This window comes from Chaetodon auriga, chromosome 13, assembly GCF_051107435.1.
Source record: "Chaetodon auriga isolate fChaAug3 chromosome 13, fChaAug3.hap1, whole genome shotgun sequence".
Lineage (NCBI taxonomy): Eukaryota > Metazoa > Chordata > Actinopteri > Chaetodontiformes > Chaetodontidae > Chaetodon > Chaetodon auriga.
The window spans coordinates 24,332,820-24,360,743 of record NC_135086.1 but is presented as its reverse complement, the minus strand read 5'-3'; the positions used below and the strand labels follow the sequence as shown (position 1 = coordinate 24,360,743).

Here is a 27,924-nt window from a genome sequence, read left to right as displayed (position 1 = left end):
GCACCCACTGGAGAAATAGGTTGTCAGTTCACCCCTATTATGTTTCACTGGCCTCTGGTAAGGGGCTTGATGAGCTTAATGTCAAAGAGAAATACCACAGTCACCCTCACCTCTCTCATATGCTATGGTTCTATATTACTGGCAAGCTAAACATACATCTGTATTCAGGAAATGATCATTTCTGATTTATACCAATATTTCCTTTTCCAAAAAACCGACACTTATACTCCTGTTAATATGGAAGCCCTTTTCTGCCACAAATACTAGTATGAGATAAAAATGACAAGATACTAAATCAAACCTTTGACTGACTGTCTCATAAGTTTTACCCTGGCATTTCATAGATTTGAATTAGTATCTCATAATTCGAACTTATTTATTTTTATTTTTCATATTTTTTCTCACATGTTTTCTAAAGCAAAAAGTCTATGTAAGGTCTTTTAAATCACATTTTAAAAATTTGAAATAACAGTAATTTTACTTCAGTAAAAATATTTTATACCTTTTCCATCCTTGTTGCTGTTGTTTGTCATAACAATAGGCTGATATAGCAGTGTGTATATGAGAATGAAAACAACGTGAACCTTTGTTTTTGTTAGATTTAAAGTCTGTTCAAGAAAGTAAAGCCAGAAAATGCATGAACAGATGAAGGATCCTAGATTGTCTGAAGAGGAGTTTTTCTCAGTGGAGCAAAGTTTTTGAGGGTGCGTCCCATGTTTGTTTGTACATATATATGCCAGGATGTAACTTCTGTATATATATCATCTTGTGTTTGTGCAAGAGGATGTGGGAATCATGATAGACATACCTGCTGAAGGATTCACATCATTCCACTGATCGACAGCTGGAGTAGTTAAGTGGAGAAAAATGTAGCGATATGCAAGCAAAGGCAGTGAAGACTGAAAGCCAGCAAACATGGATGGAAACCACGTCTGTTTCAAAATATTAAAGATGTAACAAATGTTTTATGAGGAGATATATCCATTCAACATATTTGTTGGACCGGAAGGATACACAGTGTGTTTTGATGAGAAAGACAATTTTTATTTAATTTTTTTTCTGTGCTCCTTCAAGTGGTTTGAATTGGGCGCAATATGAAATAGGTGATGTTGTGTACTTTTGCACACCAGTCTAGGTTTGTGTGAATGGGCTTGTGTGTCCATGTGTTTGACCATGCGTGTGTTTTTGAGTGCCATTCCTCCTATCTTTAAGACCAGCCAGGTGTCACTCAGCACGGTCATTCATTACTGTGGTAACCTGGCCTGAACCTGGCAGGCGCTTACTTCCTGTCACTGATACTTCCCCTGACCTTCAGTCTGTGCCAGCGCTACTCCATCTCTCTCTCTCTCTCTCTCTCTCTCTCTCTCTCTCTCTCTCTCTCACAGACACACACACACACACACACACACACACACACACACACAGACATTTTATATGCACACTTTCTGTTCCTTATGGCCTTACCTGTTTTCTGGACAAACACTAACACACTCTGTTCAGGACAGTGTTAGATTTAATAGGGCCTTGTCTCAATACATTTACCCTCCCATAAAAAGTGACATACTGGCAGCAGTGTCCTGGAGCAACTGAAATGCCTTTACAGTCTTTTTACTTTAACATAACCATGGAAAATTCTGATGCGAGTCAGCTTATGAAGCGTCCCATTGGCGCAGAGACAAACACTCTTCAAACACTTCCTGGAATAAATTTAATATCTCAATCATCTCTTATGCACGTAGTCAGTTTGATAAATCGGGAAACACTGTTCACTCATATAAATCAGTCTATAAAAATAGCTTTTCCCCTCAAGGTGCAACCTCGGTCTCTAACTTCAAGCCCTGTCATTCTATGGTTGTTCACTGTTGGACTTTTTTCTAATAATAATGTTTCATAGTGACAATGATGAGGGACTGTATCAGTGGATTTACTGTTAGAAGCAGGGGCCAGGATTTCAAGGACAAAATACATTTTAAAATGCATCAGTGATACCAGCCTGTTAAAACACAAAAACACTCTTCTTCCTATCTGAACAGTTTAACCCACAGATGCTCTACTTCTCTCTCATCAGGTGAAAATACTACACAAGCAAGCAGCTTTTTCTGTAAATGTCCATGTGTGAATAACGCTGTTAATGTGAAAGTCACCTATGTCTGAATGACAGAAAGCTACCACTTTAACAAATCAGTGAAGGTAGCAAAAGGCTTGATGGGGAATGGGGATCCAGTTGGGACGTGCTGTGTTCTCTATCCACCATCTCCTCTGCCCGGATTTATCAAGCGTCTTACAGTGACTTGACATGCAGCTTGACAAGCAGGCTGTCTTTAGTCTCTAACTAAATCTGTAGTATTTCATTTTTGGAGCACATAATTTACACAATCTGGTCTTTTTAAGCTTTTGTTTCTGACATAGCTGTGTATTTATTTTCTGTTTTTTGTGTTTTGTTGACTTACTACTCCTAAAACTTTTTTCAACTCCCCCTCGTTGCATTGCTTGGTGCTGATCTTTCTGGTCGTGCCTCCTACTATAGTAGACTGTGAAATGACACGACATTCTGCTGCATCCTGAGCACAAAACTGATTTTTAGTTTTACGTATTTTTTATTTCAAGTATAGTACTTCCCTGCATTTCAAGTTGCATCCATTACAGAGTCAGAACAAAAGTCATGTGAAAAAGTCCTGATAAACTGTGAGAATGCAACAAAAGAAAAGAGTCACATCAGCAGCTGCAGGTCCGCTTGTGGCAGCAGGAAGCCGAAGCTCAATCTCCAGAGAGGTGTAGACACTGTAGATGTCCAGTGTGAACGAATCTTTAGAGATCAGATTTTCAGAGTGAACTGACTCCAATGAAACACCAGTGTCACTGATTGAATCAGTAGCTTTTAGCAGTGGAGCTCTAAATGGTGACTCAGAGCACTGTTGTCAGCTCAGCCATGATTCACAGTACATTATTTCCTTGTTAAAAGCTTAGTTAAAGACCATGAAAGCCACACTGTGATAATAATAATAATAATAATAATAATAATAATAATAATAATAATAATAATAATAATAATAATAAGCTTAACCCTATGCACAGTGCTTGTATAGGCTAGTTTGAGCTGAACTGAATATGACAGCTTGGACCAGCAATAGACTGAATGTACTACTAAACCGAGGTCAGTCTGAATCAGTGTTGAACGTCAGTTACGTACTGAAGTGCATCCAAACGGTGATGCAATGCTAACCTGAATGAAGTGATTTGAATCAGCAAAGTGATTTGCGATTTGCACCTTTAGGCTATGTTCAAACTGCAAGCCTTAGTGCTCACTTCAGATTTATTACTCAGATTCAATCTTTTTTTTTGTTTGGCTGTTCACATTATCTTTTAAAATGTGGCCACTATCAGAGTCCAGCGTGCCATGATCACAGTCACGAACTGACCCGCATGTGCAAAACATCAACAACACGTCACACGCAGCACACTGTCGTGAAGTAAAGTAAACAAAGAGGCCACCAAAGTCAGCGTTTAGGGTTTCATTTGTAAGCTGATGTGCAGTGGAAGCTGGTGGATTCAGGAGCAGATTGTAGTGAAGATGAGGATGAGAAGACAAAGAATCACATTTTTAAGCATGAGAGCCAAATTTTTCAGCTTGAGAGAGAGAGAGAGAGAGAGAGAGAGAGAGAGAGAGAGAGAGAGAGATTGTTTATGAAGCGGGAAGAAAAGTGGAATAAAGAGGTGAGATGACATAAAAAGGTATGTATTGGTTTTTACATTTGGCCTTAGTGTTTTAGAAAACAAACATTCTCTCTGTCTGGGGTTGAAAATCAAGCTGTTCTACTCAGCACTCCTCTAGAGGCCTGGAGAATGTCTGCTGTGCTGAGTTTGTTGTTTTAGACTTTGCATAATTTGTATTTGCAGCATGTTTGTTGTAAATATATCCGTTTTGGTTCTCTTTGCATATTTTGTGTTTTTGAAGTGGCATTGTTTCTGAAGCTGGGTCATGTTTCTCCAAATGGAAATGTTCTGGACTGCTGGACCACGTTTGTTCTTGTTGGTCACCATACATATCACATGTTGAGAATGAACAAGCAAAGTTTAACCTAGAGCAAATTACAGAGGACTTCTTACACAATTGTGGTGCATGAGGCTCACAGAATGACATTCAGACAGGTGAGCACCACAACAAACTCAGCAATATTTGCAAGTCTCTGCAGAGGATAACATCAGCAACCACAGAGTTGCCAGCAATGTAGCAGTGTGTGTGTGTGTGTGTGTGTGTGTGTGTGTGTGTGTGTGTGTGTGTGTGTGTGTGTGTGTGTGTGTGCATGTATGTGCAAGCTGTTCAGATCTTTTTGCTTAAATATGTATGTTTGTAGGCTGTAGCTGCCTTGAGGTTTTTGTTGTTTATACATCTCTAAGTTGTCTGCTTTGTTTTATTCTGCTGTTAAATTAACAGATTATTTCAGTTCTGTAGCCTATATTTCTTGTTGCAGCTGCCGAGTCATAGCCCTTTTTATTTATTGCTTGATTGTCTGAGTTTTGACCTTTTCCTGGTTAATTCTAGTTAGGGGGCATTTCTAGATTGTTTTAACTGTTAGTCAGTTGTATGCACAGTCTGCAAAGTGCTGTCTATGGCTGGAATTTACTGTTGGTTTGGACATAAGGCTCTGTGGCATGATGATGTTTTGCTAGTATACACAGTACATTGATATATTAATGCAGGTGATTAATTCATCAATCAATATAATATATAAGAGCTCTATCATATAACATTATCATCATATACATTCTTTGCTTACCTCACAGGACCTCTTTTAAAAGTGTACCATTTGCCCAGAGTACATTTTTAACTGACTTGATTTTTACTTTTATTTAACTCAATTATTATATAAGTACTTTTGCTTTAGTACATTTCTTTAGTTTCCATCCTTGATCGTATCCAAGCAGCAACCTCCAGGGTGGAAAAATGAGGCTAATGCAAAGATGCCCAAAACTACAATTCCTCGAATGACCACTTGAGGCTGGCTCCAAAAGCAAGCCAGTCCCCATAGACCCCTGTGTCAAAATGCCAAGCCTTACAGCAGAAAAAAAAAAAAAACATGGCCACATTGAGTGACAGCTAGAAGCTAAGTTTCAGTCACCAGGTTTTATTCTGTCTTTGAGCTTCACAAAGGCTCTTCAGAAACCTGCGAGTGACATCATGGAGACTACATCCATGTTTTATACAGTCCATGATCATATCACAATCTAAACTAACATGAGAGGGAAGTCCCTAAAATGCTCAGAGTAGATATGAATTTGATCATAACAACTGGACAAACTAAAAAAAGGAAAACTGAGTGATATGACTGTAAGCTCCAGAGCAGCTGCTAAATGGACCTGACCTGTGGTCAGATTGTTCAAGAATAAAAATGTGTTTTTAGCTGACTGTAGTCCCATCTGCAGTAAGATTAAAGAGGGCTGCAGTGAACAGTATTAACCAGTTCGTGTCAGTTGTTCGAGTGCAACGTCTGCCTATCAGGTGAAAGAAGCAGCTAGGGACTTATATGTCCATCAGAAGAGGCACAGGACAGTCTACACCCTCCTGGCTGATGGCAAAGTCAGGGATTGTGGTACACATTAGTAACTGGCCATTAACACTAGGAATCATCTTGCAGGACACACACACACACACACACACACACACACACACAGTCATGTGCATTCAAGTGCATGCACATACACATTTACACCTGTCCACCCATCCACAGAAACTCCTGCACAGAGACACGCGCTGCAGAGGGATCAGCTTCCTCACTGCAACATGAGGTGGCACCTTTAATGGCTGCTGACATGGTGTGATTTCCTTCTCTCAAATTCCTCTCACAAGATTCTTTCCAGGCTGCGGGTCAAGTGAGAGCACCGATGCTGACCCGCACGTGTACAGAGATGGTTACATCCACTGCCATTATTTGTTAATGTGAAGGTTTTATTTATTCAACAGAAAGCATGCATGAATACGAACACTTGAAAAGTATTGTGTACCATGGTGCTCAAAGAGGAGGCAGAGTCTTCACACATATTCTTTTCGCTATCCTGCCTGCTTAGTGTGGTACTGCCAGCCCACACAGTGAGCCCACTGCTCAATGCATCTTTAGAAAGCCAGTTGTTCCTGCCAATACCTCTATGGCTGAACCTGCTAAATCCTCATCTTCTATAAAGATCATGCATATAACTTTTGGTATGTTTAATACTATTTTCCAAATAAAAGAATATTTGTACTTACAACATGCAAAGAGAAAAACTTATTTTTGACCTTGCGGATGAATAAAATCTAATCTCCATTAAAATATGGGAATAGATTGAAACAGAAATGACATAATACACTTTCTGATTTACAGTTCTGAGTGCTTTGGCTGAGCCAACCACATGCTCCACACCATGTCAGCCACAATTAAGTCAGTGAGATAAAGGACAGATGACTGTAGAAGCTTTCAGATTTGGCCTTGCCAGCCTCCTGTCTCCATAGCAACCAAACCCTGAGTAGCAAGGTCTGTGATGGGATGGCAGGAAATGCAAACCCTGTATGGTTAGTAAACCAGATTTGAGGGTTACTAATGGCTACATCATTGGTGTGAGTCAGAGATTGGTTTGCTCAGGTGTCGTGTGCACCCAGATACTCAGCCATCTGTCACTGTGGCTCTTGGAGGCACAGCGACCTGTCGCTTTGTTTAATGGCTGTGCCACATTGGAGTGTTGTCAGAACTCAAGGAAAACAGTTGCAGTTTAACACAGAGGGCCTCCACATTAAGGGATAAAACTGGTGTTACTCTATATTTTTGTTATTATTCTTATTGTGATGATATCATGATGCATTTTGTGTATGAAATCTGTAAAAAACAACAACTATCACATAAGTGAAATGAAGTAAAAAGTGCAATAACAAAGATGAACACCGTAGAAACATTTCTTTCAAGAACCATTACCTGAAAATTGTGAATAAATAATCCTTAAATGTAGCTTAAATGTTGTAGCTGAGTATACTATAACAATACACAAACTATTGAATGTGAGAAAGCCAGCACAAGGTACAAATGAGAATGCACAAATGGCAACCAGTGACATATAGATGAGTATGTCATTGGCCCCCTCTGTGCGATGTTTTGCTATGTGTTGTGTCGACACTGACACATATGCAGGTACCTGTGGGGGTGCAGTTGTATAACATCACTGTGGTTGATCCTCTTCTTGCCAAAACTCTCTAACTTCTACCTGTGCACATATGTCCTCTTCACACTTATGTCACTTGTTTATTTACACTCATATGTACTGTACTGTACATCCAATGCATTTGACTGTCATCAGCTTAACCGTGCTTGAATGTTCGAGAAGAAAACATCAGATGGTACCTTTGGCTGCTATGGTGATGACTCAGCTCAAAGTTTGGCAAAACACCAAGGTTAATAGTGTGGTTTCCATTGCTGCACTGAAATATTCACCCTGCTTCCAATTATGAGTTTGGTATGATGGTGTTTTTTTTGCTGTACTGGTACAGGAGTGAAGGCTTGCTAATACTGACCAGTTCTGTGATGGAAAGGGTGCAAGCGCTTATAGGACGCCTGAAACAACTGCAAGCTGATATAGAATGAATTTCAATAACTACTAACTGTGTGTGTGCAAAGGTTGATGGTTAAACTGTGGCAGATTAAACAGATTTGTTCCTGTGTGTCCAAACTACAACACAGGAGTGGTGAGGTCTGGACACTTTGTGAATCCCTTTGTGGCAGCCATATTCCCATAAAGAAACACTGAAGAAATACATTTCAATGACTTGCACTGGGGACACATCCACTAATTGACTAGACTGAAGTAAAATCAACAGACCAACACTGTGACAACTTCATGAAGGCCTTGTTTGTCACCTCACCTCTGAATAAACGCCCCTGAGCCTTTATAATAGTATCTCCATCAGGACAAGATAAAAAGGTTGCTAAGCAACTGGAACCTGGCAGAATGTTTCTTTCCTCCAATTAAAAGACAGAACCTGCCCAACAGGGACCAGAAATCCACTGATGAGTCTACTAATTGCCTATGTCCACAAAGACTAAATAATCTTTTTCCACCATGTTGTATTTATAACAACTATGTCCCAGTCAGCTAATTTGGAGGCAAGACTTTCATGTCTGATACACATACCTGCTAATTGGAATGTAAAATTCCAAATATTCAACATATCTGATTCTTTATTGTATATTTCATCTAGTATATTTCATGTTTTTGATTAAATTGGAAATGGTTGTACATATCCAATTAATTCAATTCAAATGTATTATTGAGATTAAATAGTTAGCTGAGCATTATGTTTTTAGAAACCTTGTTGCTAAATTTTGTAGATGAGAAAGACTGGACATTTTCATGGCTTGGAGCTGGTCCACACCAAATCACAGAGGTTTTGTTAATGTTTTTATTTTTTAATAATACCAAATTACATTTCAGATGGCTTGTTTAATTGTAATTGGACAATATTAAGACACTGTGATATAACTGATATAGCTAAATATTCAACCAATACTTATTGGTAAATGGATAATTATTTTATTTTTTAATATATAACATGACATTTTAGTGGTTGGAACCACATCTTATCAATAAACGTAAATGATAGCGTAATTTTCTTTCCTTTTCCCAGGTCGTATCCACCATGTTCACGGCACACAGGAAATAAATGATGGAATTTCCTTACCACTCCAATCGAGAAGTAGTTGTTGACGATGCTATAGGGGACAGGATCTCCCTTCTCCTCCTTGTCATCAGGGACAATGTCTATGTTCCAGCGGTCCAGCACCACCTCTGTGCTGTGCTCAATGTCCCGAAGGAACTTCAGCAAGCTGCCACCTTCATAACCTGCCGAGAGCAGCCAGAGAGGAAGGTACAATGGGTAAATACAAGCAAATGCACTGATGCAAACAAATACAAAACATGCCAAAAGTACACCCCATTCTATTTTTGGTACACTTGGTTTGTGACAATAAGTTTAATTGAAGTCAGAGCAATTAAACATAATGCCCCTGCTGTACACCTGCATAAATATGATTGCAAACGGACCAATCTTTTCAAAGCATATTGCAAACATCTAATGGTAATCAGCCAATAGAAGTGTGACTTCAGTGCTCTGCCTGAAATAAGACAGTGCTTTTTAAAGGGAAAAACCTGCACAGAGGCCAGACCTCAACAGATTTGGGATGAGCTGGAACGCTGACTGAGGTGAAAATTTTTTATTTATTTCTTAAATCAAATTAAATCGAACCAACCCCATGTGATCTTACGTGAGCAAAAACTGGCAGAGACTTTAATCAGTAGATCATGAAATTATTGTTTCACCCAATCCATATTTAAACCCCTACATTTAACTGGTAAAATGATGGATTATATGGATTCAACCATGAAAGTTGCACTGATTAGGATGCCATTTCATACAGACCACCACCCCCATCACCTCCAAACCTATAACATGGCCCAGGCCTGACAGCACCCCAGGGATGGAAGTATGTTCTAAGATTCTCATGAGGGCGTGAGGCATTAATGAGTACCACCACACTGGGAGCATCATGCGTGAAATATGAGCGTGCTTGCATAGGCACATTTTCTGACATAGTGGTAGTCTTAAGAAATAATTCAATTTCAGAGGGAACAATTTCGTTTTCATATGAAAATAATAATCCCTTTCCCACTGGATCCCTCACCACATTTATCCTCAATATGTGCACACACACACACAAGTTGTGTATCATACACACTGTGTATCACACATTTTAAAGCCCTTGAATAATTCCTGACTGTCTAAAATCTCAAACTCAACATAACAAACTTTGTGGTCCACAGCAGCCAGCAGCCCTGTGAGGCTTCACTGGAGCACAGCAGTGTTTTGAGCTAAATGCAAATGCGAACAGGTTGACATTAAGCATGTATCTTCTTTATTTTGTATGTTTGAATGCTAATGCTAACTAGCACATAACACAAAGTACAGCTAAGACTGATAGTAGCAATGGAAACAAACTGAAATTTTGACCCAATAATGACGTTACATGAAAAGACATGAAACATTATTACGACATGGATGTGAACCAAATTTCATGGCAATCCATCTGACTGAAGATATTTCCCCCACCACCAACCTTCTGGAGGTGCTAAGGAAAAAGCTCAGGCGACCAGCAAAGTCAGTCACATTCATCCTCTGGGGACCATGAATGTGCCAACAAAAATGTTGCGCCAATGCATTCTAGGAATGTTGAGATATTCAACAGGATAAGTGAAAAGTTTTACTTGCTTGTGGTGCTGGAGGAAAAGTCAGGGAGGAGCAGTCTCAGTAGTAGTATGTAGTACAATTCAATACGAATGTCTTAGATATTTTCAGTCCGGACCAACTGACTGGCGGATATTGTCATCCCTCGAGCCACGCCGTTAGCATCGCTGAAAGCTGACGGCTCACCTTCACATGAAGATCACTCTTGCTTACTCTGTCTGCTGAGATGAATATTCATTAGGCTAAATGGCCTCAGAGACTCCAGCTCTTACTTCACTGTTTATTTCTATGAAAGATGATCTATTCAACAAAAGTCTCAAACCCCCCGAACCTGCCAGCTTATTGACAAAATATCATTCATAAGCCTGGGTAAGTGCTCTGCTGTTCCTCCAAGCAGCAACAATCAAGCAGTCATAACCAGCCACTCTAATTATTGGCTCAAAGTACCGCAACAAATCAATGGCTGGCAGAGGGTTTATAGCACAAGCGCTTTGCATATTAACAGTTTTTAATTTGACACGTAAGGGCTCCCGCTCTCCCTCCCCATCTTTCATTTCCCAGAAACATGCACAAACTTGCCTGTCTTAGTATTCTAGTATGCAATGGAGACCCTTCCTGAAACTACAGTCATTTTTGAAGCACTAAAATGTGCTGTGTATCTGAACAACATTTGGCTGCTCATTGTAATAACTCCGTCATCAGTGTGCCAGTATGGTTTTTGAGGAGTACTGGAGTACTGTGGTCTTCATTTTTGATTTAAGTGATATAAAGTTACTGTCTATTGTTTCTCTCCTAGATGGTTTGATCTAAGACAGAGTTAAATCAGATCAAACAGCACAGAAGTAAAGAGAATAAATTTTAACCAATTGTGGGGCACTAAACAACACTGTATGAAAACATTCGAATTTGACCAGCATGTGCTGGTCTGGTTTGGTTTTAAAGTATCATAAATGTCTTCGCAGGGATGGACACACTGTGACAGATGACACAAAACACACATAGGATTACAAAGGGTCGATTAAACTTCCAACTCTTTCTGAAATATTTCCAAAGGAAATATAAAAATATATAAATATAACCTGAGCAAAAAAACTCTATATTTCCATTTCATTTCCACTATTTTCCATTACTCCCCATGAAAAGGTACCAATTTGGATATTCCAAGAATGTTGCAACCCTACATACAAACACACACACATAAACGGTTGAGTGAGTGCCTCACCTCCTCCCCAGCGTAAGCAGCGTGCCAGGTCATTCCCTGTGCCCAGAGGGAGGATGGCCACTGGGGGGTGTCTGGCAAAGTTGGCCTTATCTGCAATGACAAACAGATCAACTTTCTTGAAACAACTGTTTTTAGCAAGAGTGATATGATCTGATTTGATTTCAACCTGGGCCTTATTTTTGTGGCTTCAGTCATTGTGTATTTTGGTTATAATAACATTATAAAAACATTATGAACAACAAACAAGCTCATTAATGGGATCGTAGAACTCATCAACATTGCTCGTACAGAGGAGAACTGTGTCTCCAGATAACAGTCAGTACAGCAGGTCAAAGCTGAGCCAGGGAGTCTGTCTTTAAGTTGTGATGAATGTTTCTAATGAGAATTGTGAATAAAACGTGTTTACTTCTGTTTTCTCTGTCAAAAATGTTTGGCTAACTGGGGGGTTTGTTTATAATCTGACCTGCTGACTGCTTGTTGTCCCACCTGATTTATTTTTTTAGCAATCCCAGATCTCAGGCTAGTACATCTTATCATAACCTCAATAAACCATGGCCCAAACCATGCAATTCAAGTTGTAGTGTAGTGTAGCTCAAATGTACCTATACAGTCCAGAATCCAACCCACAGTGCCATCACCTCCACAGGCAAGCACCCGGAAATCAGGGACATCATGGAAGAAGTTGAGCCTGTGAAGACAGAAGATCCAGAAAATTTAACCAAGAAAGGTATTATTTTGCCTTTTTTTACACAAAGACACAAATGTCAAAGCGGATTGTTGGTGGCACATCCATCAATTGGATTTCATAATGGTTGAGGGATTTTGTATTTAAGCTGTGAATGATTTAATGAAGTGAACTGAAAGGCTCATGGGCAGATGGACACAGAAAAAGAGAGAGAGACTTTAATCAATGCGTGCCCTCTCCAGCTGTGTTCACTCCTCTCTTTTCTCTAGAAACCATCGTCACTAAGTGGTCACAGTTCGTGTGCCCTTCAAAGGGACCTTTAATGTGTGTTGGGACAAAGGTGTCGACAGTAGCTTTCATCTCTCTCCGTCATCAGACAGCTGCATACAGGGCGCCGACCTCTTTCACACCAACCACCTGGCCTTGCACAGATATGGCCGTAGACCTTCCAAACCAAGTCTATATACTAAGTTAAACATAATGTGGGTTTTACAGTGAATACAGTGTTACAGGTAGTTATTTTTTACAGTGAAGTGGTACAAACAAAATGATTCACCACTTAAGGATAAATATGGCAATATTTATAGGATTCCATAGTTTTCTAACTGTCAACAAAGCCCACGAAAACACCAAAACCAACAATGAACTCATCCCACTACTAAGCCAAGGTCTGACACATCATATTCCTATGTGCCATGGGGCTCCATTGTTGTCCAGAAACAATTAAAAAACACATCAATGAGCCACAGAGTGTGTTCATGTCTCACTGGAATCTGAAACAACAATAAGGTCAGCCTTATTCCTAAGTCCAAACAGCCTAAACACATAGTCCTAAATAGACTCTTCAGTTTTTGCTCAGATATTACTGTCCTGTCTGTGGTCCAGTCGAATGAAAGTAGGTGATGATTATTTCTGGATCAGGTCAGATGATTTAGAGGACACTAGGCAAGCAACCCTCTCTAATGGACATGCTGAATAACTACACCGACATGTACTCGCCATGAGGACATTTCCACAACATGGAGCTGTGTGTCGCATCTGACCCTCCCATTTCAGCATCAAATTTTAATTAAGCCAACTAATCCTGGCTGTTTGTGGCTATGCTTTATGTATGACAGCTGAGGAGAAACGTGCATCATCAAAGAGCCATATGGAGGTTCACATTAATAGGACTGAAACAATGTTTGTAATGGCTGAAAGTACAGCGAGGAATTGCATTCCCTAAACAAATTATTCAGAGTAAGCTGCCTGTCACCTCAAAGCCTGCTGAGCCTGTTGCTAGGGAGCCCATGGTAACAGTTGTGGAGAATTCAGTGGAGAGCAAGTTAACCCTCTATGTGACAACAGACCTTCATTCAGCCCTGTGTGTTTATTTGTATGCATGTGCTTATATTCACTTGTGCATACTGTAGAGCCTCTGAGCAGCCCGGCACAACTGTTCCACTGCTCAGCAATAGCAGTTTGCCTCATTTAAGACATGAAAAAGGCCCCACTGTTCAGATGTGTGTTAAGATGGAGTTGAACACAAAGCTTCTTTTTGCGTAATTACATAATTAGTCTAAGTCCCACTCACAACAAAGTGTTCTTGGTTCATGACACCCTGGAAGCAACATTATTTCATGAATGGATTGAATGAAAAAGGAAAATAGGAAAAAAAAAAGGATGAGTGACTGATATTACACTTATTACAACACCTTTGTAGTGAGAAGTGATTTAATGCCTATTAAACAGGTTGCGTATTTCTTTGAACATAAACTCTGCTTAGTTGAAAATGTTTAATCACTGAACTGTAATGCATTTGAACCACAGTATGATGAAATTACAAAAACTACTTTCAGATCACTAAATTGATATTGTTTCCAATGTCCAATATCACATCAGAGTAACACAGCCTTTATGTTTGATACAGCGGATGCATCTACTGTACTCTCCCCTAAGGCCTGAGTGCGTCACTCTGTCGCTTTTCCTACAATGGAGTATCAAGGGCAGCAGCTCGTCGTGACTGAGGGAAAGAGAGGGATTCGTGCACAGACAAGGGAGGAGAGAATTTTGTGCAAATGGAAGTGAAAGGATGGTGAAGAGAGTGCCTCACCTTCAAGGTAAAGCATTTACGGTCCTTGTGTGTGTATGCCATTTTTCTTCCCTGAGTGGATGAAAGGCGCAACAGCATTCATTTCAAAGGACAAGCTGTGCTCAGCTCTGATGTATGCGAGTGTGTGTGTCATGAGGTCAAATGCAGAGCACAGCATTAATGCACTGTTCCCTTTCACCTTCACCGCAGGTTAGTTTGGCGTGAAGGAAAGAGGTGGTCTGACAGCAGAGCTCCCCTGACTGAACAACAACTAACTGTATTTCTACTGTATATTCACGTTGTTCTTTTTACTCCAAAATCCAAACCTCTGGAGCAGCTTTAAAAAAGCACACCTTCATTTCATCTTTTCATAAATGATAGCTTTCTTTCTTCAGGTCTGGCTTTGTGTATCAATTCTTTATCCACTGAAAGATTCAATTTTGAGTATTTTTTATGCTCTAATAGGTTGGTGCAGGTTTGTATCTCAACCCAAAAGACCTAAAAGATTTTTAAAGCCACAACCACACATGGCAAAACTCATCTGGTCAGAACATTGACATCACTCAACTGAAGGAATAGATCCTGTCCAAATGAGCCTTACAACTAACATTTGTTTGATATATTTGAAGTATTAACAGGTCAACATGACAGCTCTCTCTGATTGCTGACGCCTACATTATACACAATGTCCTGGGACAGAAACAGCTGACAGAGCACTGTTCTATCATTCACTGGTGCAAAAATGGCTAGAAAGAGATGAATGCAGCAGACTTACCCTACCATTGGTCCCCCTCGCTCCAAACTGTACACCTGCCTGGGGTTCAGTAGGTACCTGAACTTCCTCAGTACCCTGGAAGAAAAGAGAAAAACAAAAGTGAAAACAACTCAGTTAGTTAGAGAATACAGTGAGCACCTATGGGTTGTACATTGACCAGCATACACAATGTGCCAATTATTACATCAGACTTACACACGGTGAATAATTCAGGAAATGAAAGAGTGCTCATTCATAGGTTAGGAGAATGAAAAATAATGAATAAATACAACAGCAATCTTGCAGGCAATACCAGTTTTGAGGCATGTCAGGTGATGCAATAAATGTCTGGTGCTATGATGGTAGGAAAAAAAGGTTGGAACAGTGCAGTTATAAAAGTAATGACATGTTGGGTTTGAACATTTCATTTGGTGTAAGCATCATATAGCTTCACTAAAGATATATGAAATGAGTTCTGTACAACCTCCACATGTATCTTAAATAATCTGGTGTAGTGCATAATCAATAATCATTTGAGAGTTTAGGAACAAGAGGCATCATATAGAAGAGAGCTGGGGGGGGGGTCTTTTTGCACTAACAAACTGTCAGTGTATTAGAAAACTGTACGTCAACACTGTAGCTTCCTGTGACCTTGTGAGGATTACATAAAGTGCTCACTGAAACCTTCACAATCATCTTCATGCACATGTCACACAGGCAATATTGCTGGCTCCTAAAATGCTTTTAATATCCAACAGGAGGCTCGTCAGTGTATTTCATTAGACTACTTTAATATATTCATATAAACAAGTGAATAGATTCCTCAGCCATGAAGGAATCCAAATCATACAATATATAAATTTATATTAGTCTGTGGATAACACAGATTTAGACAGACTATATGAACTCTGTTTTAATGTTTGTATGTAGGGTAGAAGCTTATACACTTTCTGAGAAGTTGCTGCATCATCAATCAATTAAAGAAGCAACTAAACATGAAAGTGAATGGAAAACTTTATCTAGTTTTCATACAGACAAAAATAGCATTACAACAGCCTCTGGTTTCCTGCTCAAAATGATTTTTTGGTTCTTGGAATGTCTATTAATAGACAATATTTTCCTTTCTAATGGTAATAATGAGAGTGTTGCTATGGTAATGTGTCAGGCTGAGGCAGAGCAACAGGGTATGATTGGTCTCTGTTGTGTGGTAGGTGGAGAGTACAGCAACAATGTATAGTGCTCTTTATCTTTAGATTGCAGCATTCAGAGACAGCAGGAAGGGACAGAAATTATGGAGCCCTCTGAGCCAGAAATCAGTTTCCTGAAGTGTGCCATTTGATTATATTACATCTGGTCTATGCTTGATAGCATAAATGCAGAGACTTAAATTGACAAAGATAAAATAAAAATAGTAAAGGAACAGAATGAATCATAAAAAACATCAGACAATAAAGCTTTAAATCTCCCAGAGGGATGCAGGACTCTAGTTTGAGGCCATTTTGCAGGCCATTCCATTTCAAAGGTGCATAGTACCTGAAACCAGCTCTACCAAAATTAATGCATACATGAGGGGCATCTAAGGTTCACAAGTTAGTGGAGCGTGTCCTGTAGTGACTGGATTTAAGTGAGAGAAGAGATGTGAGGTAGTTTGGAAGCTAATGATAATAATAAAGAGTCAGGGCCAGACATGATGGTTGACTGTAATAATTGTAATATTTTTGCAGTCAAAGATTGAACATGATTCTATATATAATATCGCTCTTACTGTGACCTGGGTGAAAAGCTGTTGTGGCTGTGGTTGTACATTGACCAATGATTCGAGGATTATTGCTAAGAAAGGAAGTTTAGATATTAGGCAGTAGTTGTTGAGATGTCAATTGATGTTGTTGAGAAGTTAATTGTAATAAATCTTAATCTTATTTTTCTATTTTCATCCTAGATTATTCATAACATGTTTGATTTGTACCAAGATCTCCCAGGTTGTGTTTATGTGAAGCCAAATGGTTGTCATCAATTTAATTCATTACCTCTGTTCAATGTCACCACACATGACATTGCAATGGATGTAAAAGATAATAGTAGAACACACCACTGGACCCCAGCAGAAAGCCCCCAGGTGACTTACCGCTCCCCCTGTCTCCCTCCACTCTTGGGATTGACCATGACCAGGAGCGGGTGAGTGCCTGGGAGAGGGGTGATCTGGAGACAGGAAGGAAAAACAGACTCAGGCATCTGTTAACTCGCTTTGTGTGGTCACTTAAACAACCTAGATGATGGACAGCTGCTGGATGCCGGACGAGCATACCTGCAGTGCTTGTCCATCTCCAGGGGAGAATTTGAAAGTCTGATTGGTGTCATCAGGGCTGGTGCTGGGTGGTGACTCCCCCTCACCGCGCTTCACCACAGAATGACGGTCCTGTGAAAAGAGCAAGACTGATAAACAACCGTGGCCCAGGTGTTTTATTTACTCTTCACTGATTCCAATCTACAGTATACAGGAGCACAGAGGAAGAAATCTTTGCTCCAAATACTGGCTGTATGCACTTTGCCTTTATCAATAAAAACAAACTTTAAATATTCTGCAAGTGCATGGAAAAACCCACTTTAGATATGGATAACATGCATATAAATCAGTTTGTCAATGAGGTATCTGTGAGGAAAATTGAAAAGCCAGACCACAAACCCAAAAATGGAATCATCATTCAGTGTGAAATCAAGGCAGGTGTTTGCTGGACAGAGGTCTGACAAGACATGTTAGAGGAAATCTTTTGAATGGAATGTTGCTAATACAGCCAGTTTAGTCATCAATCCATCCACTCTCCATTGCCTATACAGGTTGTGGTGGCAGCTTACCACTCATCACACCTATTAAACAATTCTCAGCATATGGCTAAAAATGCTATTTCTGTCACAACTGTGCTCGTTGTCTCTGTCCTATCATTGATGCAGTGAATGGAAGGACGCAGAAGCAGTACATTTTGGGTTCAGTCTGGATTGTACTGAGCTCCAGATGAACGGCTGAAAAGCAGCTGGTGTTTCAAATTATTCAAAATCCTACCTTCATAAAGGTTATAAAGTTCCGTTTTTGTTTAAACTATTTTAGAGAGGTGCCGACTGACTGCAGTTTGTGGTGTTGTTAAATTGTATTGCATTATTCTTACAGGTGCGTCTATTATTTTGTCTACTCTATATCTATATCAGCAAGTGTAGGCCAAATAAGAGACGCACCTGTTTGTTCAATGTGATTCAGTTAAACAGAGCCACAAACTATGACGCCTAAAATGATCATAATATTGTATTATGGCATTGATTTTAGCTACGTGTACCTAATAAACTGGCCAGTGAGTGTACATTTCAAATGAGGTTTCTATGAATATTTTTGATACACTATTGAAATCCCTAACATAGTGTAAAATTGAAAATTCAAACTGACCACACTCACTGTTTTCTGTCGTGGAATCTATGAACTTTTTAAACAATGTTCTGAACCGACAGTAACAACTGTGAGAGTGAGGCCTGCTCTAAAGACAGCTCACACAGTCTGCTAAAGATTTGTTTTGTCAGTGATATAATGCTGAAACCAAACTAAGCCTCCTTCATCTGTGGAAGTTAACATAGTCTCAATTGTACATGCAGTGTGTGCACTCTTGTGTACGTATCGCAGAAAAAGGGATTCTCACCAAAACAACAGGACAGATGTACGAGGGCAACAGAGTGTGGTCCCTCAAGGCTCCTCCATCACACTCCGGTTTCACATTAGATGCACATTTGTTATGGAGCTACGGAGGAGAGGAGAAGCAGAAACATAAGAACTGTGGGCGGAATCCATCTGTGGGACTGAGTATATCAAATGTTAGCAGTATGAAACACTTTGGAGGCTGGATGTCCTGACAGCACATACCCACTGTTTGACAGGCCATACAGTATCAATCAAAAAAATATCTATTAGTATTTCTACGTAGAATATTCTCCATGCTGAAATGAGAACGACTTTGTGAACTCGAATTTGTTAACAGCAGGCAAACTCCACATGGAGCAAACTCCAAGTCAGTGGTGACATCTAGTGGATTTGGAAAGTAATGGCAAGTAAAACACATAATAGTGTGTAAATGCTTTCATTCATCACATTGTGGGGCCGTAAAGTTGTTCACACAGCACACTGTGGGGATTTGTGTCATATTTGGGAACACAAGGCTGATCCCTGTCAAGTAAATCACAGTCTTACATTTACAGTTAAGATTTGGTTAGTGTTTGAGTAAGGGCCCGGTCATGATACTATCACCTGTTACCAATGAACCTGTTTACCTGTGGAATGTTCCAAACAGGTGTTTTTGGAGCATTCCACCAGTCTTTTGATACTCCTGTCCTAACTTGGATGAAATGTGTTGCTGCATCAAATTCAGAATGAGCATGTATTTACATAAATCAATGCAGCTGATGAGGTCAAACATTAGCAAATGACCACATTTGGTTTTATTTGAGTTTAACACAGCTTCCGAGCTGTTTTGGAACAGTTGCAGCAGGTTAAACATGCACATAAACATAAAATATATACAATAATGAAGAATAAGGATGAACCAAGTGTACCTAATAAAGTGGCTAATGAGTGTAAGTCACTGCAATGTCCTAATGTGTGTTTTTTATTGTGTTAAACATCATAAATATGTTTAATGAATAATGTGAGGGTACACCGGAAAAATAATGACTCTCTACAGTGAGTCTACGGATATAACTGCTTACTTACGAAGTTTTTCTATTGGTCAAACAGAGTGTGGAATGTGACCACTGCAGACTGAAGTGTTACCTGGTGAGAGCTATCTGTGTCTACATGCGGCAGCAACTCACAGTGATCTGACACCAGACACAGTGCAGGCCTGTTAGGCCCTGGTAGCACTTAATGCTTCTGTGACAGCGGTCGCACTTGGTCGGAGAGTTACCCTCCATCCATACATGCTGCATAGCCTGGAGAGCAAGAGAGAGATCAGAAAGTCTGTATTTAATGTTAGTTAGCGTTTGATAGTTTGATTTTTAGCACTTTTAATGAGTGATCAAGTCAAGGTGTAAAAATAATTGAGGGTTTTCAATGTGTTTTGCAAAATTTTCATGCATTACTGAAAACATGTAACAAACAATAAAAGGCAATATTGGTTTTAACTATAATGAACTGGTGAGTAATGACTAAAACCTGGACCTCCTAAACACTGTTTATCATGAGAGAAAAAATACATTAACAGAGTTAAAAATAACACCAGGATAATAATAACACAGACAGCTGCCATTAGCAGCACTGGTGCGCACCAGCACAAGCTTTAGGAGCACCACTTTAATCAATGTGTAATGCAACACATTCATATTTCTTCATCATCATCATTCATTTTCATCTTCATTCTATCACCAATTAAATTCTTTGGAAATAAAAGACAATTTCCAGAAATAACAGTGTGCTGTGCTGAAACTCATTTTCCATGACTTCCATGACTTAAAGGGGGGCTGCAGCACCTCCAAAAACCAGATCGTATAAAACCATCAAAGTTTAAGATAAGATAAGATAAGACAACACTTTATTAAGGTCAATGTTAAAACTACAGTGCTCTCTGCTTTCTTACTGGGTTACAGACTATTTGGACACAAAAGCATTTGTGGTAAGAAAGATGATTTGTCTTGCTTTCTTTGTTTATTATCAATTAAATTAGTCCATTATCAGAATCCTTGTGCACACAAAAACATTGAGGTGTTTTAAGGGAGGATTCCAGTGTCCCACTGAATCCAATAACAGCCATCAGGGTCAAACAGACCCTTGGAGAGAGTTCATAAGGTAACTGCTCTTACTGCTATGTACAGTCACACTTGTTGGCAATGTGTACAATAGGATGTGTATGTGGTTATAGCGCTTGATTATTAACGAGATATGACAACTTGAGCTTTGAAGGTTTGTCAGAGTATTCATTTAATAATGTTTACCCATACTGTAGTCCCATGGAAAGATCTTATGTGGACGATCGTGAGTATGGACAGAAATATAGATGTGATACACAAACTTTCCAAGCACAATGTTACTTAACAGTTCTCTGGTTTACACTGCAGACAGAGTGATGGCTGACTCCTACCAACAGGTCCAATGTAGGCTGAATGCACATCAGTAGGTGTGTGTTATATATGCGTCTGGATGAAATGGCTGTATCCTCACTACTTTTTATAAATTATGATAATGTAGTAATGGGTCACCTCTCTTGGCTGCATTCAGGTAGCATCTCACTCTCCTTAGGGGAGAGGGGGATGGATTGGACCTTGTGGGCACAGTAACAAACACCTTGAGCAGGAAATGGATCTGATGATTGAATGTTGTCCATAAAACAACAACAACAAAAGAACTGGGTCATATTTGCAAGTCGCATTGATGCTCCTAGGTAGAAAATTTAGCAGCACTGTCTCCAAAAATGGACACAAAATGCGACTAAATGTTTGCAATCTGGAGCCTTGCTCTACAGGCCCTAATCAGCATGTGATCTGTGCAAGATAAATAATTCTAGAGTCTAATCACATTGCAGCTAAAATACAGAGGATATTAACTGGATAAGAAGCTGCGCATGATCTCACAGACCATCCCATGATCCTGGTTGCTCCGTGGACCATGAGCCATTCAAATCAAATCAAATCAAATCAAACTTTATTTATATAGCACTTTTCATACATAGTGCAACACAAAGTGCTTTACAAGAGTTAAAAACAATATAAATAAAAACAGAATAACACGAAAATCCCAACCCTCCCACCCCCCCTATGTACCCCCCCCATTGGGGATCTGCTGATCAGACTGGTCAGTGTTCCTGCCTCATTACCCAGCAGCATCAGTCTGTGTTATCAGCACAGCATCCTGTGTGCAGAATGAACCCTTTCATGCATTGTGTTTGTACTTACGTTGGTGTGTCTTCGTGACTTGGCGTAGGTGCTGATGCAGGCAGCAATGTCTTTGGACACACACCGTTCATGTACCGTGTACTTGCATACTGTGGGACAACAACAATAGACAACAGTTTGTAAAATTCTTACAGTAACACAGTTAACTTCACATCACACACCAACCTCAAAAATGGTCGACATACATAACCCTTATCTTAAACACATCTTAAACTTCTCACACTTACTCATCCTGTCTCATAACTGCAACTAAAAACATGGTTTGCTTGGAGTTTAATAAAAGGGTTACCACATTAAAGATCATTTCAGACAAGTGACGACTTGCATTTAACAGGGACAATAACATTAGCCTCGAGAACTGCTTCTTGGCAGAATTCAATCAATAATGAAATTACACGTGATAACATTGTTAATGGATTTTAAACGATGACTGTGAGGACTTTTAATTGAAAAACAACATTGACTCAGAGGCACTCAGGCAGAGCAAACCGCTTAAATTAGAGTCTGACGCAGGGAGTAAAGGAAAGAGCAGATAAAGACAGAGGGACAGATGAAGGGATAACGACAGAGATGGAAAGGAAAGGAAGTCAGAGGAGAAACATAGGAGACAAAGAGAGGTAAAGAGACAGAGAAAAGCACCAAAGCAGACAGACAAACATGCAGAGATGAGTGACACAGAGGCTCACTGGAGCAACAGAGGCCCTGCTTGCGAACTCCAAGCAGCATGGTATGGCAGTAGTTACAGTAGGCTGGTTTGTTGAAGTGCTTCAGACGCCAAACATGCTGCCCATCTTCCTGTACATTCTAGGGGAAGTCAACAAGGATAGAGGAAGCGTTAAAAGTGTCCTTCAAGCGGGACTGCCTCGTCTAACAACAATCCAACTCAGTGTGTACATTATCTAAGCACTATGAATGTTTAATGCATGTTTAAAAGCAGATCAAGCAAACATTAATATAAGTACTAATCTATAAGACATAAAAGAATATTAATTCAAGTAATAATCTGAAGAATATAAAAAACAAATGTTGCCATTTTGCCAATGCTTAGCAGTAACCAGTGTTTGGGGGCATTAGAGTCCTCAGATTTAGTTTTTGTTGTTGTTGTTGTAACAAGCAATGTAGTGTGTTCGTTTTGCAATTTAAATAATCAGCTATTTAATTACATTTTCAAATAAGCAATGTAGTACTGTACACACACTGCTACGCACTACTGGAAGGTATCCAATCCAATGTGTAGCTCAGCAAGCGAAGATGGCGGAGAGGACAGTCCTCATGTAGCATTCCCATTATTCTGAATTTGTGGGTGAAAGGGAAACTGAGCCTGGGTGATAAGTGTCTATCAGCTGCGATGAGCTCTACTTCATATTTGAGGAAGCACCTACAAGCTAAGCACAGCTCCACCAGCTTTCTATCTACTTGTATGTACTTCATATAATTCATCTTTTCTCATTGCAGTTGAATTGAAAAAAAAATTCCATGTTGTATGAACTTGTTGGGCTATGTGCTCTGGGCCCCAGTACCCTCTTGGTTTTATGTTTACTTGAAATCCAAGATAATTGTTCATAAAGAGCTGTAAAGGGGACATTGCGTCTGTTATTCCTGTCATTAGCCCGCAGTGTTACAGATTATGGGCCGTAGACAAGGCTGTGCAGTGACAATAGAGTCAACACATTCAAAGGCAGACGTACAGTCGGCTACCTTCCCTGTGGACAATATAACCAATGTGTGCTAGGAAACGCAAATGGTTTTCATTTTGGTAACACAAAGGTACTCTAAAAAGTTAGATCTCTCAGTTGGTAACTCTGGAACGTAACACTTACTTTTTAATGGCAGTAATCTTGTAATGTAACAAGTTACTTTTAAATGTAATGTTACCCAACATAGTAATGTTTCAAACTCCGAATACACAGTAAAGCCTCACTTATACATTATCAGCTGATTTTAGCTATCACAGGTACACAGTATCAGTCAATAAGTAACAAGAAATTGCTGTACAGAGATTCAAAAATATACCTGAGTTCATCCAGAAAGTGTCCCCTTACATAGTGTTTATGAAAATATATACAGTGTATTTTAATTCACATATTTTTCACCATATTTTCAACGAAAATCCATGTGTGACACTGAGTGAGTATGTTTATTTCTGTGTTACATTTTATATTACATACACACACACACACACACACACACACGCTGTGTTTTTATCACTTGTGGGGACATTACATAGACTAACATTCATTTCCTGGAGCCTTACCCTAACAACAACAGCCTTTCCAAACCTAACCATAACCACTATCTGCCTATTCCTAACCCTATACCTAACCTAACCTTACCCAACGTGTAACCCTATCCTCAGTCTTCACCCTAACATGTAATGATTAACATTAAGGGGACCTGCATTTTGTCCCCATAAGGCAGGTGAGTTCCCACAATGTGACTGTGTAAACGGATTTTTGTCCCCACAACATGATAAATAAATGGTCACACACACACACACACACACACACACACACACACACACACACACACACACACACATACACACACACAATTGTGCTTCCATCATTTTTGAGGACATCTTTCTTACAATTTTTTTACAATTTCTTTCTTTTTATTTTTATTTAAATCCTCACTCTTTTGTATATACTGTTTTTGTTTCTAATTTGCATGCACTTCTTATATTAATCTTTACTGATGCTGCTGTATTCTGGAATTTCCCCTTGCGGGACAAATAAAGGAATATTGATCTTGATCTTGACATTACATAGACTTTCCAGAAGACTTTAACCACAGCCACTACTTGCCTAACACTAACCCTCACCCTAACAATAACCCCAGTCCTCATTCTGAAATGTAATGATTTACATTATAGGGACCTGTGTTTTGTCCCCATTAGAAAGGCGAGTCCCCACAATGTGACTGTGTAAACAGATTTATGTGCCCACAACGTGAGGAATACATGCCCCCCCACACACACACACAAACTAATATGTACCGTATCCATTCCCAGCAGGACCAGTAAAGGGATGGTGGTCAGGCCTCCTCTGATCCACTCCTCCAGTGTGACTGTTCCATCTTTGTCATAGTCGATCTCTTCCATCATCTCCTTCAGTATCTGAAGTGACAGAGATATGTTGTCCTTAAAACCAAAGCACAAACTGTGACTGTTAAGTGTATACCTCCAGAGAAAAGTCAAAGGGAAGTTACAGGCTGACTACTATGGTTCAAAGTAGAACTCTAATATTATTAAAACTTTTATGAAGCAATACTCCATAAGATACTTTTTTGTAGTTAACAGACATGTTCTATATTCCACTACAGGACAACAGATGGAAATTATCTGACAGTTATATTTTCTTTCTTTATTCCTCCATGAGTATAAAATGTGCAAACTTTTCAATCAATCAATCAATCAATCAAACTTTATTTATATAGCACCTTTCATACATGAAAATGCAACACAAGGTGCCTGACAAAAGATAAAAACATAAAACAGTGATATAATTGAGAGAACACACCCATAGACCTACAAAACCACCACACACCATGCACACACACATGCTCATACCCACACACAAACACACACACACACACACACACACACACACACACACACACACACACACACACACCCCAACGAAACTGTCAGTGTAATAACATGGCAGGGCACAGAGGAATCATGAGAGGAAAAAAAAAACAAAAAAAAAAAACACCTATGGTATACAATCGTTAAGTTATGGATTGTATTGCAAAATTCAAATAACACTCTCTTGATTACCTTAATCTTTTTTCAGATTTTATATGCAGATCTAGAGAATAGGGGCTTTCCTCTGACAAGCCTGTCCTGCCTTTGTAGCACTTTGCTGAGAAAGCTATTTCAAGCTATTTTGTGGTTTCTGAAACTAAAATCCACTTCCTGTCACTTCTCAGCTGGCATTAAGGGTGAGCAAATACTGAGAAAACCTCCACAGAGGGGCCTGTTTACATTTCTCTTCCTGCTTTGTGTCAGACTTTATCACAGTCGAGAATTTGCTCACCGGCCGCAGCTCTGTCGAATCCCACTCCAGATACTCTGCCACATGCACCATCTGATTGATGATGCGATCCAGCTCCTACAGAAAGAAAGAGAGAAGAAAAAACAGTCAGTCTAGCTTTACCCCCCAAACATTTCAAACATGGATGAGAGGTGTAAAAAATGTGAAAGTGTTGCCTATGATGTGAATAATGTGCTTTTAATCAACATGAAAGTACAACATGTACAAAGTCTGTATGTGTACTACTTATTTCCTTCCTATATACATATTCAGAGGAGACATTGTCTGTTTATGTGATCACTTCAGCACATGGCTAATGTCAAACTGAACAGAACCATTACAAATGACCTCATGTAAACACAACTGCTGTCACTGACTGTTCAGGTTTCTATTCTTAGAGCTGTGCTGTGCAAAGGGCAAAGAGAGACAAAACACAGACAGAGAGATGAGGATGGGGGAGGAAAATAGAGGGAGATACAAACGTAAAAAGAGACAGAAGCCACTCACCGAGCTGTCCAGAACCCCATTGCCGTCTGTGTCATACAGCCGAAACATGACTAGAGGGAAACGAGAGAACAGAGATCCCATGATGACTCAGATACCATCAGATAATTAGTTGCTCTCTGGAGCTGTAACATTTGTTCTTGGACTCTCTCCAGATGGCCACAGGGTTAAAGAAGTAGAGCATGTTACTTCTGTACTAGGGCGTGGGGACCAGTTAGCAGAGATTAGCCTTGTCAGTGTGCACCAATATAGCAGTAGACACTAAAGAAGTCAATTGGGCACAGCAGGGCTTAAGCATGTCACTGACCTGCCCTGTGTGGGAGGTTTAAGCACCGTATTGAAGGCCCTGAGGACGAAGCCAGAGAAGGAGGGAACAGCCTTATTACTCTTGCTGTCAACCTGAGCTGTCATGCTACTAGACAAGCTGTATTAGTGGCCTCAGTGCATGCACACATTGTATATGACAGGTGCTCCCACTTGATTTCCTTGAGAGGAGCTGACCCTCCACCTACATCCCCCATCCCTGTCACTCACACTCCAGCTTGTCCTCCGGTGTCCCCCTCTCAAGCAAGGAAAGGTAGCAGACAATGTCCTTGAGAAAGACCACCTGGGGTGATGGCACAGGGGAGCCTTTCTGGGGCGACGGGCTCCTCTGCAGTGACAAATGCTTCTCAGAGTGGCTCCTCTCTGTTGAAGTACAGCACAAGCGTTCAAAGTTACTCACAGAACCCATCACTCTTTCTACTGCACTGTGGTTCCTCTGGTGAAATTAAAGGAATGAATAGAGGTTTAGAGAACTCTGGTCCAACTAAAACAGGTATAGACAAAACACAGCGGTGGAGAACAGGCTGACTAAGCACTATTTACAATACAGACCGAGTGATGATGACCAAAACAAGACAAAATAAAGGTAAAAGATAAGAACATCACATTAACAGAAGAAAGATGTCTCAGTTATACAACAGTCAGATCATTTATACCCATTTTGCACAGTTTGCTGACCACATTAACTGCACTTGGGACAAAGAAACTCCTATAGATCTTTTTCTTTGAAAAGGATATTGTATAATGTCCTAAAGTGAGCAACTCAAACTGAGGGTGGAGGAGGCGTGTTTTGTAATTAATGATTGACAAGGCCACCATGCAGACACATCTCTTGTCTTCTGCTGGTGGCCTGTCTTCCCTGTTTCAGTAATCCTGGTTAGCATGTTTCTATTTAGTAAAGTCAAGTGCCCTTGCCAGATAGAGATATTAAAAGCAAGGATGCTCTGCATCAGGCTGACATACACTTTTTCCAAAATGTCAAGACTGACCCCAAACTTTGTCAGTTTCCTGATGAATCAAGTAAGAAGGCGATTTATTTATTTATTTATTTATTTATTTTTTACAGTCACACTTTGTTTTCCTTCCAACTTTGTTAATAATATTGTGGGGGTATCTATCAGTGAATATTGTATCATGCATTGCATCCTACC

At 39.8% G+C, this 27,924-nt stretch overlaps 1 protein-coding gene across 4 annotated transcripts in view; it reads right to left on the bottom strand.

Moving 5' to 3' along the window:
* The window catches only part of dgkg (diacylglycerol kinase, gamma), a 107,445-nt gene that overhangs the window by 42,618 nt on the left and 36,903 nt on the right, over window positions 1-27,924 (bottom strand). For all 4 annotated transcript variants that reach the window (XM_076746538.1, XM_076746540.1, XM_076746539.1 and 1 more), the window contains 14 exons: window positions 26,984-27,136; window positions 26,453-26,502; window positions 25,949-26,023; window positions 24,907-25,026; window positions 22,598-22,715; window positions 21,912-22,000; window positions 19,839-19,955; window positions 18,674-18,772; window positions 17,299-17,409; window positions 17,119-17,192; window positions 15,015-15,089; window positions 12,086-12,171; window positions 11,484-11,573; window positions 8,702-8,862 (listed from right to left, as the gene is read on the bottom strand). In XM_076746538.1, the coding sequence (XP_076602653.1) occupies window positions 8,702-8,862; window positions 11,484-11,573; window positions 12,086-12,171; window positions 15,015-15,089; window positions 17,119-17,192; window positions 17,299-17,409; window positions 18,674-18,772; window positions 19,839-19,955; window positions 21,912-22,000; window positions 22,598-22,715; window positions 24,907-25,026; window positions 25,949-26,023; window positions 26,453-26,502; window positions 26,984-27,136 (1,418 nt within the window). The remainder of the gene's footprint in view (window positions 1-8,701; window positions 8,863-11,483; window positions 11,574-12,085; window positions 12,172-15,014; window positions 15,090-17,118; window positions 17,193-17,298; window positions 17,410-18,673; window positions 18,773-19,838; window positions 19,956-21,911; window positions 22,001-22,597; window positions 22,716-24,906; window positions 25,027-25,948; window positions 26,024-26,452; window positions 26,503-26,983; window positions 27,137-27,924) is intronic.